This window comes from Gigantopelta aegis, chromosome 8, assembly GCF_016097555.1.
Source record: "Gigantopelta aegis isolate Gae_Host chromosome 8, Gae_host_genome, whole genome shotgun sequence".
NCBI classification, from domain to species: Eukaryota; Metazoa; Mollusca; class Gastropoda; order Neomphalida; family Peltospiridae; genus Gigantopelta; species Gigantopelta aegis.
This window is the reverse complement of record NC_054706.1, coordinates 45,205,781-45,222,427: the sequence shown is the minus strand read 5'-3', so window position 1 is coordinate 45,222,427 and position 16,647 is coordinate 45,205,781. Positions and strand designations below refer to the sequence as shown.

The 16,647-nt window shown below is 38.9% G+C and overlaps 1 protein-coding gene across 7 annotated transcripts in view; it reads right to left on the bottom strand.

Moving 5' to 3' along the window:
- LOC121378326 (unconventional myosin-XV-like) overlaps nucleotides 1–16,647 on the bottom strand; it is a 164,235-nt gene that overhangs the window by 96,594 nt on the left and 50,994 nt on the right. For all 7 annotated transcript variants that reach the window (XM_041506439.1, XM_041506441.1, XM_041506442.1 and 4 more), the window contains one exon: nucleotides 11,593–11,656. In XM_041506439.1, coding sequence (XP_041362373.1) covers nucleotides 11,593–11,656 — 64 coding nt within the window. The remainder of the gene's footprint in view (nucleotides 1–11,592; nucleotides 11,657–16,647) is intronic.

Sequence of the window (16,647 nt, the reverse complement as noted above, 5' to 3'; positions counted from 1 at the left end):
GTTTAGATCATCCATTTCTGTACATCCGAAGTGTTTCTAGTCATCGTGGTGTTTTTAATATCACAAAATGGAATGTTTCAAATTTTAAAAAATGCACATGCGTCTGAAAAGAAACAGTGATGGAATCGAGCTCTAGTCTTGTTTTTTTTAAAGAATATTTCACCGTTCCAATGTCACAGACTCTTGTTTCACTCTGTTGTAACTTTATCCAAATGTGTTACAGGTTTGTATATTAACTAAACTTAGCGTCCATTTTCACGGACTAACACTAGGGTCTGCGCATTTAAGGTACATCCTTATAAATATTATTCTTATACAGAAATTAGTTCAGAGAATTTTTCTCTCAAAAGACAAAATAAATATGCCTATTTTTTCCTATATACATATTTTTAACAGTAATTCATAAAAGAACAGAAAGAAATCTATCTATCTGACATCTCAGCATATTTATAGCCATGGCAATGTGGTCAAGAGAGAGAAGAAACCTATTGTCATCACATAGGCTACTCATATTAATAAATACCAGCAAGGGATCTTTTACATACAATTTCCTTAGACAAAGAGAAAGCACATATCAAAGACTTGATGTACCAATTGTTTGGTAATGGTTGGGATGGGGAAAAAACAATTCATCAAGGATGGTTGATCCTACTACCATCACACCTTATGTAAGAAGTGTATCAATGAGTTAGGATCGATCCCAGTCTGGCTATATTTCATTCCAGCCAGTGCAACACGACTGGTATATCAAATCCATGGTATGTGCTATCCTATCTAATGGAAGGTGCATATAAAAGATCTCTTTCTACTAATAGAAAAATGTGGCAGACTACATGTATATGTCGATACTGTATTACCAAATGTGGCAGACTACATGTATATGTCGATACTGTATTACCAAATGTGGCAGACTACATGTATATGTCGATACTGTATTACCAAATGTGGCAGACTACATGTATATGTCGATACTGTATTACCAAATGTGGCAGACTACATGTATATGTCGATACTGTATTACCAAATGTGGCAGACTACATGTATATGTCGATACTGTATTACCAAATGTGGCAGACTACATGTATATGTCGATACTGTATTACCAAATGTTTGACATCCAACAGCCAACGTGCTCAAGTGTTATCGTTAAACAAAACAAACTTCAACTACCAATGTGGTACATCTTGACCCCCAACCCCTTGCCCAATTCGTATAATTTTAAACATTTGATAATTATGACACAGTTTTCCATGGAAATCCACTACATTTCTCCATTAACAGTAAGTAAGTTTTCTTCCATGGCCTTTGATATATCAAAATCTGTATTTAATACTTAACTTTACGTCTTTATTTCCTACAATAACATGAATATCACTATTATCTTTATAAAGTATTATCCCAAACTGCACCACCTCATAATGTGTTTGTACTTGTGTAAGGGACAGGATCTAGCCCTGGTCATAGGACTGAACACTAATGGAACCTACTGTCTGACTGGGTTATTGTCCAGTGTCCCACAACTGGTATATCAAAGACCACGATATGTGCTGTCCTGCCTGTGAGAAATGTCTATAAAAGATCCCTTGCTACTAATGGAAAAATGTAGTGAGTTTTCTATAAAGTTTGTTTTGTTTAATGACACCACTAGAGCACACTGATTTATTAATCATTGGCTATTGGGTATCAAACATTTGGTAATTTTGACATATGGTCATCAGAAGAAACCCAGTACATTTTTCCTAATGTAGCAAAGGATCTTTTATATGCCCTTTCCCACAGACAGGAAAGCACATACCACAGCCTTTTGACTAGTTGTGGTGCACTGGTTGGAATGAAAAAAAACCCCAATCAGTTGAATGGATCCACCCAGGTGGTTTGATCCTGCGACACAAGCACCTCGAGCGAGCACTCAACCGACTATCTTGTTCTAGCCAGTGCACCACGACTGGTATATTAAAGGCCATGATATGTGTTATACTGTCTGTGGGATGGTGCATATAAAAGATCCCTTGGTGCAAATCGAAAAGAATAGGCCATGAAGTGGCAACAGTGGGTTTCCTCTCTTAATATCTGTGTAGCCCTTAACCATATGTCCGATGCCATATAACCGTAAATAAAATGTGTTGAGTGTGTTGTTAAATAAAACATTTCCTTTCCTTTCCTTTCAACCGACTAAGCTAAAACCTGCACCAACTGGTATATCAAAGACCATGGTATGTGCTGTCCTGTCTGTGGAAAGTGCCTATAAAAGATCCCTTAATTGCTGCTAATGGAAAAATGTAGTGGGTTACCTCTAAGACTATATTGTATCAAAAGTTTGGCATCCAATAGCCGACGATTAATTAATCAATGTGCTATAGCCATTTCGTTAATAAAAAAAAACCTTTAGCCTTGTACTTGCACAAAGAATGAATGAATGTTTAACAACACCCCAGCATGAAATGCACATCGGCTACTGAGTGTCGAACTAAGGTAAGTGCACAAATGTGTACTAGCACAACTAACTACATGATGTTGTACAGCTGTGGGATCTAGCGGTGGGGTTATTGCTGAGGTTATCATCTTTCAGACGGCCATGAATAAACGAGAGATAAGTGAGATTTCTTGTCGTCCTGTGCGTGTATAATTCCAGCATGAGAGAAATCAATTGTACAGGCCAGGTAAGCTGCCTCATTGTCCTGCATGCTAGACCAGGACAAAACTATTCACCTGTCTACAGCCACTGACAACTACTGTCTGCAGACGACAGACCCACAATATTTACACATCACGGCATGACTGACAGATTTAAAAAAAAGAGAAAAAGGCGACATGCAGCTATTTATAAAATTTGTTTACATGACTCACTTTCATCATGTTGTGGAATTTACCTGCAGATGCCACCCCACAGAACTATTTATTATTGTATTACTAGTTATTTACATGCCGATAACCATTGAGATTCAAATGTACCATCCTCGACACACATAGCTCAGTCAGTAGATCGAACATCCTTGGCAGACACATTGGGTTCTTCCTGTCACAACCAATGTCCTATGACTGATATATCAAAGGCCATGGTATGTGCTGTCCTGTCTATGAAAAATATAAATGTATTTTTAAAGACTGAGGCAGCTGGATTTATCTCAGTCAGTAGATAGAACCTCCTTGGCAGACACATTGGGTTCTTCCTGTCACAACCAGTGCCCTATGACTGATATATCAAATGCCATGGTATGTGTTGTCCTGTTTATGAAAAATATAGTTTTCTCTGAAGACTATGTGTCTAAATTCCCAAATGTTGGACATACAATAGCTAGATGACTAATCAATCAATGCGCTCTAACTTGGTGTACTTAAACAACGTGTGAACAATAACATTTCATCAAATGGGAGTGCAAGACTAGCCCTGCCACTCACCAAATTCACCTATTGCAAATTTTAGGAACAATCGGCTAATTTTATTTTAATTCGACGAAAACAATTTGTGTAATAGCTGATATTTTGTTGGAAAATAGCTACAGGTTTTGCATTTTTTAAGATATTATGGCGAAATTTCCAGATCACCCAGAGCTAAGCCCTGGAGTGTCTGTGGAGAACGGACGTCGATGACTGCTGGTTATTGGAAAGACAACCCCTGCAATTACCCAAAGCAATCAGTAACGCTGTGGAGAACAGACGTCGATGACTGCTGGTTATTGGAAAGACAACCCCTGCAATTACCCAAAGCAATCAGTAACGCTGTGGAGAACAGACGTCGATGACTGCTGGTTATTGGAAAGACAACCCCTGCAATTACCCAAAGCAATCAGTAACGCTGTGGAGAACAGATGTCGATGACTGCTGGTTATTGGAAAGACAACCCCTGCAATTACCCAAAGCAATCAGTAACGCTGTGGAGAACAGACGTTGATGACTGCTGGTTATTGGAAAGACAACCCCTGCAATTACCCAAAGCAATCAGTAACGCTGTGGAGAACAGACGTCGATGACTGCTGGTTATTGGAAAGACAACCCCTGCAATTACCCAAAGCAATCAGTGACACTGTGGAGAACAGACGTCGATGACTGCTGGTTATTGGAAAGACAACCCCTGCAATTACCCAAAGCAATCAGTAACGCTGTGGAGAACAGACGTCGATGACTGCTGGTTATTGGAAAGACAACCCCTGCAATTACCCAAAGCAATCAGTAACGCTGTGGAGAACAGACGTCGATGACTGCTGGTTATTGGAAAGACAACCCCTGCAATTACCCAAAGCAATCAGTAACGCTGTGGAGAACAGACGTCGATGACTGCTGGTTATTGGAAAGACAACCCCTGCAATTACCCAAAGCAATCGGTAACGCTGTGGAGAACAGACGTTGATGACTGCTGGTTATTGGAAAGACAACCCCTGCAATTACCCAAAGCAATCAGTAACGCTGTGGAGACTGCTGTGCAGTTTTTAGTTCTCCACGGCACGTTTTTGCCTTCGACTATATTCAGGTGTTTTTTTTCAATGACATGTTTTTTGCCATGTACATTTTCTTAATTGCGAGTGAGAGTGCAAATAATTTTTACATGCTCATATACCACTAGAGTTTCGAGCATGTCCGTCCCGGAACCTGTTTCTGGATAGCCAGGAGCTTGTCCCGGGACTTTTGAAATTTACATCCAAAAATAAAATAGTGCGCCTTGAAAAAATTTATGCGCATCTCTAATATAATTAATAAAGAAAATTCTACTCATTAAATTTGGTCGCTAGATTAGTTCTTAATTGCAGGGGTTGGAAAGAAAAATCCTGCACCCTCCACATCGAGCCTAGTGTCAGAGGGTGTGGTGGGTGGCGTGACAGCTGTTTAGGTGTTTAGCTGTTGTAGTCTACGGACATTTTAAATCATCAGATTATTTACAGTTATATTGCTTAGTTATGTCCAGTCTCTTCAGTTGTACATATATGCAGGTACACACATAACCAAAGTAGACAGCATGGTGTCACATGGTTTATTTATGTCTAAAAACAAAGTAAGTCTCACAGACAGCTCCACTTCAAGAGAGTATAGTTGAGCAGAAATATAGCTTACCATATATATCACAGGATAGCTAACTTAACTTATTTGCTTTATGCAAACATTCTAAACCATGAATGCCTATCATACAGTTTAATATGAAGTTGGAAAGGCAATATATCTCCAATATACATAAGCACTATATGACCTATTGTGTTTGAACTTTTAAAAGAATAAAATTACCTACGACAATTTTGAAAGTTTTTAGCTGTAGAGCTGTAGGCAAAATATTTGAGCCTGCTGACAGCAAGTTTAAAACCAGTAACTTTGGCAACAAATAAACACAAAATTAAAAACCAAAGATTATCCAAGGGCAATCATTTTTATCCAGCAGCACAAAAACCCGCCATCAGTATAAAGTGTCTGTCCTGAAGCAATTTAAATTCACTATGGTAATTGTCGTTGGTGCTGCTATCAAGTTTGAGCTCTGAACCTATGGTATATTTTGGGGGCAGGACATAGTCCAGTGATATAGTGCTCGCTTGATGCGCAGTCGGTCTAGGATTGATTCCCGTCCCGTCGGTAGGCCCATTGTGTCATTTCTCATTCCAACCTGAGCACCATGACTGGTATATCAAAGGCCGTGGTATGTACTATCTTGTCTGTGGGATGGTGCATATAAAAGATCATTTGCTACTAATGGAAAAATGTAGTGGGTTTCCTTTCTAAGACTATATGTCAAAACTAACAAATATTTGACATCAAATAGCCTATAAATAAATTAATGTGTTCTAGTGGTGTCATTAAACAAAACAAACTGTGAAAAGATATTTATTTTATTATACAGGTACATGTGCATACACATGTATATAAGTAACCAAACATTCCAAAGGGGACCTAATTGTGCAACAACCAACAATCTGCAAAGGCATATGACTTCAGTTACTTCCTTCTACAAATATAGTCCAACCACTGTATATACCCATGTTTTTATTAGCTACAAGCAGATTAAAAAGTTTTTACAACTGTCTTAAACAGCAGCCCAAGGGGGCGGGATCTAGCTCAGTGGACAGAGCACTCGCCTGGGGTATGTCAGTTACAGGATCAAATCCCCTCAGTGGACCAAGTTTCTTATTTAGTTACATGTGTATTTCTCTCATCCCAATCGGTTCCCCACACCTGGTATATCAAAAGCTGTGGTATGTGTTGTCCTGTCTGTTGTATATACCTGTGAAAGGTATCTTGCTGACAATGGAACAATGTTGCGGGTTTCCTCTGATGACTACATGTCGGAATTACTAAATGTTTGACATCCAATAGCCAATGATTAATTAATCAATGTGCTCTAGTGGTGTCTTTAAATAAAAAACATAAAAATACTAATAATTAAATAAAAAACGAAATAAAAACCCAGCCACTCAAGGGAGTAATCATTAAAATGGTTAAGACAGGTGATCAATCAATACCAGTACAATAAGGTGAGGAGTCACCTGGGAAAGGAAAAACAGGTTGTAAAAGTCACTTGGGAAGGAAGGAATGAATGTTTTATTTAATGACGCACTCACATTTTATTTACGGTTATATGGTGCCGGACATATGGTTAAGGACCACACAGATATTGAGAGAGGAAACCCGCTGTCGCCACTTCCTGGGCTACTCTTTTCGATTAGCAGCAAGGGATCTTTTTATAAGCACCATCCCACAGACAGGATAGCACATACCACAGCCTTTAATATATGGTGCACTGGCTAAGTCACTTGTGAGGTAAAATACTGACTATATTCATGACATGGTTACTGACTGCAGGTAGGAGTATATAGATCTGATTATACAGTGAAACCTTTCAAAACCACACCCTCAGTAAACCAGAATTCCCTCGAAAAACAGGACTTTTTCATGGTCCTCTCTAAACCACTCTAACTGGGATATCCCTCAAAACAGGACTTTTTCATGGTCCTCTCAAAACAGGACTTTTTCATGGTCCTCTCTAAACCACTCTAACTGGGATATCCCTCAAAACAGGACTTTTTCATGATCCTCTCTAAACCACTCTAACTGGGATATCCCTCAAAACAGGACTTTTTCATGGTCCTCTCTAAACCACTCCAACTGGGATATCCCTCAAAACAGGACTTTTTCATGGTCCTCTCTAAACCACTCTAACTGGGATATCCCTCAAAACAGGACTTTTTCATGGTTCTCTCTAAACCACTCTAACTGGGATATCCAATAAAACCAGACTTTGGGTGTCCGGTTAAGAGCAGTTTCACTGTACATATACATGCACTGTGATCCAAAAAAATATTTTTACATCACCCAATCATGATGTTTTATGAAAGGCCCACGTCAAGTCATCTGACGTACACCATTCATGTGGAATATCCTATAGCAGGAAGTACTGTAAATCACTGGCTAATACAATAGAGTAACTTGACAAGAAAATACTGGGAACTCCTATTGATATTCTACAGTTACACACTGTACATATTCTTATAATTTAAGGGGCAGGACATGGCCCAGTGGTTAAATACTCACTTGATGCACAGTCGGTCTAGGATCGATCCCCGTCAGTGGGCCTATTGGGCTATTTCTCATTCCAACCACGACTGGTATATCAAAGGCCGTGGTATGCACTAACCTGTCTGTGGGATGGTGTATATAAAAGATCCCTATAAAGGATATGGAAAATTGTAGCAGGCTTCCTCTCTAAAACTATGTGTCAAAATCACCAAATGTTTGACATCCAATAGCCGATGATTAATAAATCAATGTGCTCAAGTGGTGTCATTAAACAAAACAAACTCTTTTTTTACTATTTAGATAGACTGAATCAGTTTGCTGCCATTGTAATGTTTGTAACTACTAGATATTTAATATTACAACATGTTGTTTTTTCATGATTATGCATCTTAGTGCATGTTCACAACATATAAATTTTACACTCTACCAGTAACTTGGAAAATGTGTGCATATATATATTTCACAATTTGAGGGTTGGCACAAACAGATGGCATATATGCACACATTTCCCCCACCCCTTTACAGTAATAAGCCTTTTTAACAAGTACATTGTAAAATTAATATATAAGATGCTTTTTAAAAAAGATATTAGTGTCTATGAATATTCAATGTGTTTATATAGTTGTCTAATGTTTGTAGCAACCAAAACCAGACTTTACTTTCCAATGATTCTATATATATACAAAAATACACATCGGCTATTGGGTGTCACAAATGGTAAGTATTTGAAGTTTAAATTTTTTTGTATATACAAAAAAACATTCATATCATTTGTGACATCCAATAGGCAATATGTATTTTTGTGCTGAGGTGTTGTTAAACATTCAATTCATTCATTCATTCATTCATTCATTCATTCAATTCATTCAATTCATTCATTCAATGCATTCATTCATTCAATCATTCAATCATTCATTCATTCATTCATTCATTCATTCATTCATTCATTCATTCATTCATTCAATTCATTCATTCATTCATTCATTCATATACAAAAGAAAACCCAACATAAGAACTAAAATTAATTTTTAGCTTCTATAAACATTAGGATCACCAGACACATTGAATACACAAATAATGACACTTGATCCAAACAAAAATTAAGTTCCAAAGTATTTAATATATAAGTTTTGTCATTAAAAATGATCTGTTAGTCAGAAAAACATTACGACGACTTCAAAGTTGCAACAGTCCCTGTAAAAAATACCACACTCAGTGTTTGTGTTTGTATCTGGGCAGGGTACATTATACATGTACCTGTATGTGAATGTAGATCATAAATAATTAACAAAAGATTTTTGAGTTGGTCACACCCATGATAAAAGCCAGTGCTTTCTTGTATATATTATTAGTCATATGGCCAGTGGGGAAATTGTTTTTATTATTATGGGTACATAAAGTTTTACATTTAAACATGAATTAATTCAGGTATTTAAAAATGTAAAGATTTATAACAAGTCAGTGACCCTAGTTTCCAAGGTGCACACTTTTCGATTTTTTGTGTTTCTGCCAGAAAGAAATTTTTGGGTATGGTGCTATGGAATTGAATGGAACCACAGTCAACAGAGATTATGTGGTGGGGTGGGGTGGGGTGGGGGTGGGGGAGTGGGGTGGGAGGTGGGGGGTGTTGGCTCCCATAGAAGCAAAATGGTTACGTTTAGGGTTATAGGGTTAAGAAACTCATACAGTAATGATAAAGTCATTAATTTTGTCAAAAGGTTAACTTAAAACATAAAATCTCCAGACATGTTGAGTATGGCACCATACCTGTTTTACCACCTGGCACACTTTTCTGTTTTGCATAAAATCACTTTGGAGCTACTACAAACAATGGGACAACTAAAAAACACATTAGATTGCACAAGACTGATAGTTTAAGAAAGACGTTATAAAGTAATATGTAATTTAGCAATACATTTTTTAACAACCAACAATATTTTACACTGCCTAATAATTAGAAGTCAGAGCCATTAAAATATCTTGTCAACATACCAAACTGATGCTGCATAATTAATGTTTAAAAATCTGTGCACTGTGTGTATATATCACTGGCGTGGGGGGGGGGGGGCATGTGCCCCCACTTTTCTTGACCCAGTAGCAGTAGCGATAGTTTATATATATTTATATTTATATATATATATATATGTGTGTGCATGTGTGCCCCCATAACTTTTTGGTCCGATAAGGTGACAATTATTAAGCTACGACACTAAATAAATCAGTGTTTTGATGTCTGTTGAGTGTTTTTATTTTTGAAATCAGATTAGGTCCAAAATATTATGGCAACCTCAACTTCTCACTACTGCTAATAATTTAGTGACTTGAGCTGAATTTCGGCAAAAAAAAAAGGACATCCATTTCGCCGGCTAGTTTAGAGCCTGACAAAGAATACACAGTATACAGTAAAAATAGATTTAAACCGTTCAGCTCATACATGTAGTTAATATTTTTATTATAAAGTTAACCTTTCAAGGTCGATGATAAAGAATTCTGAATACGGGTATAAAAATGCCTCAGCCATGTTCAGCCACTTTAAGTGACAAGTTATTTCTTTATTATTATTTTAGTAACAAGCATATTCACCACCGTTCCTGACACTGATTTGAGGATGATAAACTCTCGCAAGAAGCTGACATGACAGCCGGCCCACTGTCATGTGTTTATGGTCTCTCGACACACACATTAACTGCCAATGTTACACTCCGAGTGGTGTCCTAAATTACATAGACATTAGCTCCACATACAAGGAACCCCTGGACATGGAAGCACACATAAATCGAAGTAAAAGCAGGGAGACTAAAGTAATGTTTGCTTAATTTCATTTCATTTGTACTTAGTTTTGTGCTTATATCCAATTAAGGTTTAAGCACGCTGTCGTGGGCACATACCTCAGCTATCTGGGTTGTCTGTCCAGGACAGAGGGTTAGTTGTTAGTGGTCTTAAATTACACCTACCCACTGAGTCTTTAAAACTCGCTCTGGGTGGGAGCCGGTACCGGGCTGCGAACCCTGTACCTACCAGCCTTATGTCTGATGGCTTAACAACGACACCACTGAGGTTGGTGTATTTGCTTAATGACACCTCAGTAAAGTTTGTTAAATCAGTGTTTATTACAGTAAAGAAATATTTCTTTTAACACCACCTCAGCACATTTTAAAAAAAACTATGGTTACTTTGCATTTAATTTATGGCTATTCAGATCCAGGCCTGAGGCCCTATTTTCGAAGTCATCTTAGCACTACGAAATCGTAAAACCGTCGTAGGTTGTGACGTCACTATGGCGTGCGCTGTACGATGATTTCACGATTTCGTAGGCTAAGATAGCTTCGAAAATATGGGCCCTGGTGCTTATAAAACTTAAAGAGTCTAGACTCACTCAAGACTCTAATAAAGTCTGATACACTAACGTCATGACAACAACATACAAACTGTATGCGTGTGACATCATTAGAGATTGAGTCTGGACTCTAAATGTTTTATAAGCATGGGGCCCTGGGCCCCGCTCCACGAAGCGATCTTAGCACTAAGATTACCTTAAGCCCATAGCTACCCTATACACTTAAGTTGATCTTAGGGCTAAGATAGTTTCGTGGAACGGGGCCCTGGTCTGTAGAGCACCTGCCTGAGGTGCTTCGATCGCATGATTAAACACCGACTGATTAGATCATTCCGTCCCAATCAGTGAAAAATGAAGCAGGTTTCATCTGACTGTTGTCTTATGATCAAATGTTTGACATCCAACAGCCGATAATTAATAAATCAATGTGCTCTCGTAGTTTAGATACTCAGGGAGAAAAGAGACATGCGATCTCGAGATGTGACCAGACCCCATGTCATCCCTTTAAAATGTACGGTACTATAAAGTTAATAAAGAAAATGTTCTATCTTATTTAAATCTTCCTGACACAACTCTGATGTCATCTGAGAATCATCAATTTCAGATCATTTTCCACCTGTTTACTGCAGTTTAATAGTTTTCATGTCTAGATATATACCTTACAATGAATCTGAAGGAATCTGACACACAATAAGACACACACACACACTAAAAAAAAAGAAGACATTTTGAAACTATTTTCACATTCATAATCAACAACTTACGTAAATGTGTTCCTGGCCATATCGTTTCTTCAAGTTCTTCAGAATGGTTTCTTCATTGAGAACACTGAAAAGATACAAAAGACAAAAATCAACAAGATTAGCCAGGTTTACAAAGGACATGGAAGCATGACCCGACTCATTTGAGCCGAGTTTGTCGAAGAATTTGCAGTAATGAAAAAGGTACACAACCGTAAGTCTCTGCAAACTGTCACCAACACACGAGATTTAACCCAAAGCCTGCAGTATCGGCAGCAAATTTACATTCCAGGAAAAACAAATTGGACACCTTGGCCCTTGCTGTTCACAGGTAACGCAGCTAAACATGGGGCAAGCCAGACTGGCTACAAAGGTGCAATAAGGTTTAGAGAGTCTACAGCCATTACGACAGGTAGTGGATTCATCTACTCACACGTCGTAACACATCTGGGTAATATATAATTAAAAGTCAAAGTTTGTTTTGTTTAATGACACCACTAGAGCACAATTGATTTATTAATCATTGGCTATTGGATGGCAAAAACATTTGGTAATTTTGACATCTAGTCTTAGTGAGGAAACCCGCTACATTTTTCCATTAGTAGCAAGGGATCTTTTATATGCACCATCCCACAGACAGGATAGTACATACCACAGCCTTTGATATACCAGTCGTGGTGCACTGGCTAGAACGAGAAATAGCCCAGATAATAAAAAAAGACTGTCCTGAGGATTGAAGGGTGGGGGCACTTTCGTCTGCCTTGTTATTAAAAGCTGGGTTAGATCAATGAGTTGAATGGTTAAGGAAGGAAATATTTTATTTAATGACGCACTCAACACATTTTATTTATGGCTATATGGCCTCAAGACATATGGTTTAGGACCACACAGATATTGAGAGACGAAACCAGCTGTCGCCACTTCATTGGCTACTCTTTTCGATTAGCAGCAAGGGATCTTTTATATGTCCCATCCCACAGATAGGATAGTACATACCACGGCCTTTGTTACACCAGTTGTGGAGCACTGGCTGGAACGAGAAATAGCCCAATGGGTCTACCAATGGGGATGGATCCGAAATGGTTACGTGACTGGTACTCAATGGACTTGATCTATCAGAACATCACGACCTGCAGTGACTAACACCGACCAGGCGTCAACAAACTGGTGGTGTTATATCTATTTCACCCATCCAAGCTGTGGCTTTTCAATAAAATAACATTCACAATAGCATGTATTTGACACTCTCTCACTCTCACATTTAGTCCTGACTGCTCATCTCATCAGACTTGGAATACCAGTCTCTCTCTCTCTCTCTGTCTCTGTGTGTGTGTCTCTCTCTCTCTCTGTGTCTCTGTGTGTGTGTCTCTCTCTCTCTGTGTCTCTGTGTGTGTCTCTCTCTCTCTCTGTGTGTCTCTGTGTGTCTCTCTCTCTCTGTGTGTGTGTGTGTCTCTCTCTCTCTCTGTATGTGTGTGTGTGTGTGTGTGTCTCTCTCTCTCTGTATGTGTGTGTCTCTCTCTCTCTCTCTCTCTCTCTCTCTCTCTCTCTCTCTCTCTCTCTCTCTCTCTCTCTCTCTCTCTCTCTCTCTCTCTCTCTCACACACACACACACACACACACATTTAGTCTCATCAGACTTGGAATACCAGTAGCTCTATTGATTAACACATCAACAATCTAACTAGTCATAGTTTAAATACAATTTGATTGTGCTGTAAATTTTTATTCATTTATACTTATTTTTGTGCTAAAATCCAATTACGGTTCAAGCAAACTGTCCTACACACACCTTAGCTATCTGGGCTGAGATCTGTCAGTGGGTTAGTGGTTAGTGAGAGAGAAGTTGGTGCAGTGATCTTACACCTGCTGTTAAAACCTGCTCTGGGTGATAGCCGATACTGGGGTGTGAAACCCACCAGCCTTATGTCTGATGGCCTAACCACCAAACCACTGAGGCCAGTATATTACTGTATGCTACATGTGTACTTGTTTATATCCAATTAAGGTTCAAGCACGCTGTCCTTGGAACACACATCAGCTATCTGGGCTGTCTATCTAGGACAGTGGGTTAGTGGTTAGTTTTTAGTGGTTATTATATTGGTGGTGGATAAATATTCTTTAAAATCATTCTCCCCACCCCCAGTATAATGAATTCATCAATTCAGGAACAGCCCATTGATTAACACATAACACACACACACTGAACGTGTAAGTCTTTGTGACACTTCAAATTCTTACCAACATATGTCTCATGATGCAATACATTTATACCAGGAACACTATATTGAGACAAAACAATGGGAAGGAAGGAAGGAAGAAATACTTGTTTAATGATACCACCCCATTGGATGAGTTAACAAAATAATTTCTATATATAAGCTGTGTATGACCAAGTAATTTCCGTGCTATAAGCTGACGTTATATCTGTGTCTGTTAAAAGACTTAAGCTGTTTCAAGCAAGGATATCAAATTGCTCATTATTGTCATGAATATGATAGAGTGACTTTTTTTAAATGTTGAAATAAAGTAAAAACCCTTCAAAACAGGATATTTTTCACTGTCACTTTTTAAGCATCAGTACCGAACATAACCTAACTTGGATACCCTTAAAACCAGACTTTTTACGTGGTCCTAAGGGTGTCTGGTTTAGAGGAGTTTCACTATATGAGTGGCAGAAAGGAAAGAAAGAAAGGAAGGAAATGTTTTATTTAACGACGCACTCAACACATTTTATTTACGGTTATATGCCGTCAGACATATGATTAAGGACCACACAGATTTTGAGAGGAAACCTGCTGTCGCCACTACATGGGCTACTCTTATTTCGACACTTGGTCCATAGTTATAGAGGAAAGCTCTCTGCTGTCAGGGGCGGGATGTAGCCCAGTGGTAAAGCGCCTGGGATCGATCCCCGTCAGTGGGCCATTGGTCTATTTCTCATTCCAGCCAGTGCACCACGACTAGTATATCAAAGACCGTGATATGTACTACCCTGTCTGTGGAATGGTGCTTATAAAAGATCCCTTGCTGCTAATAAAAAAGAGTAGCCCATCAAGTGGCGACAGCGGGTTTCCTCTCTCAATATCTGTGTGGTCCTTAACCATATGTCTGACGCCATATAACCATAAATAAAATGTGTTGAGTGCATTGTTAAATAAAATATTTCCTTCCTTCCTTCCTTTCTGCTGTCACACCCCTAGTAAAAAGTAACAAAGGACCACAAAGGACCTGTTATAGGTATTTTCCCAAAGACACGGCATTACACATACCACAACCTTTGATGTACAAGTTGTGGGCACGTTTTTGGGACAGAAAAACATCCAGTGAGTCTGTTGATGGTGTTCAGTGGTATGACCTATCACACCCCACTGAACTTGTGCTGGGATTCAGAATTTCATCATTGACCAGCAGATATAATTGGTTTGCACCAGCCAATCCACTTTCGATTACACAATCTGGTGTATGAACAAAAGAAGGATTTGAGTTCTAAGGACCATGCACCTATTGTTGTGTTCCATGGAATAGACTCCAATAATTGACCAGCCTTGGTGGCATCGTGGTTAGGCCATTAGTCTACAGGCTGGTAGGTACTGGGTTCGGATCCCAGTCGAGGCATGGGATTTTTAATCCAGATACCGACTTCAAACCCTGAGTGAGTGCTCCGCAAGCCTCAATGGGTAGGTGTAAACCACTTACACTGACCAGTGATCCATAACTGGTTCAACAAAGGCCATGGTTTGTGCTATCCTGCCTGTGGGAAGCGCAAATAAAAGATCCCTTGCTGCTAATCGAAAGAGTAGCCCATGTAGTGGCGACAGCGGGTTTCCTCTCAAAATCTGTGTGGTCCTTAACCATATGTCTGACGCCATATAACCATAAATAAAATGTGTTGAGTGCGTCGTTAAATAAATCATTTCTTTCTTTCTTTCTTTACATGCGTGTAAGACATACATAAACAGGCTTTCTAAATCCGGCCCATTGAGTTCCATCCTTGGTGTCTCGTCTTTACGAAGAAGAAGTTTGTTTTGTTTAACAAGACCACTAGAGCACATTGATTAATTAATCACTGGCTATTGGATGTCAAACACTTGGTAATTCTGACTCATAGTCAACAGAGGAAACCTGCTACATTTTGGTGGACCACCTTTAGGGTTTTCCCCATTCCAATGACTGGTACATGTGTATATATGTCAAATGCTGTGATATGTGCTTTTTTGTCTGTGGCAAAGTGTATATAAAAAGATTCTTTGCTACTTTTGAAAAGGGCCAGCCTTCTCTGAACCTGCTAAGCTACACAGATGCTAAAATATGCAAAACAGTGTCTCCATCTGGTAGGGGGAGATAACTGCTGAATGTGTCGGTGCTAATGGCAGTCATTATATGTATGTATGTGGGTTAACCGTGTGGTTGAGTTATTACCTGTCTGGTGTGAATAAGCTATTATTGCTTTGAATGAATAATAAATGAACCAAGTGCATTACATCAGTAACATTTATATGTAACTGCCATAGCAACCAAGAAAGAGTTCCAAGGTACATGATCTCAAATGGGTTCTGGCGCTAATTAATCGGCACAGTGTATTTATTATTTGACAAGTACTAGGTTATAAATGAGGATGTCATTACCCGAGGTGTAATGAAAAAAGCAATAATTGCTTGAAATAAGGTTTGTTCTATAATAATACACCATGGTTTTACATGGTTTACGAACACACAAGCTTGATTTACTGGTACACTATTACTGTGTTTTATAAGAATTGTAAAACACCAATGTACTCATAAAATATATCTTACCAGTTTCCTCCCACGCTCTTTCCCTCTTCTTTGCAATCTATCTCTCTCCCCCTCCCTTCCTCCACCTCTCTTTCTTTCCCCTCTCTCTGTCTCTCCAATCCTCTCTCTCCCTCTCCCCACCCTCCCCCATTCTCCCTCTCTGTCTCCTATCCATCCTCCTCCCTCTGTCTCTCTCTCTCCCTCTCTGTCTTTCTATCTCCCCCTCTCTGTCTCCCGTCCCTCCTCCTCACTCCCTTCCCTCTCTTGATCGCTCTCTCTCCATTTCTCTTTGTATTTCTCTGTATCTC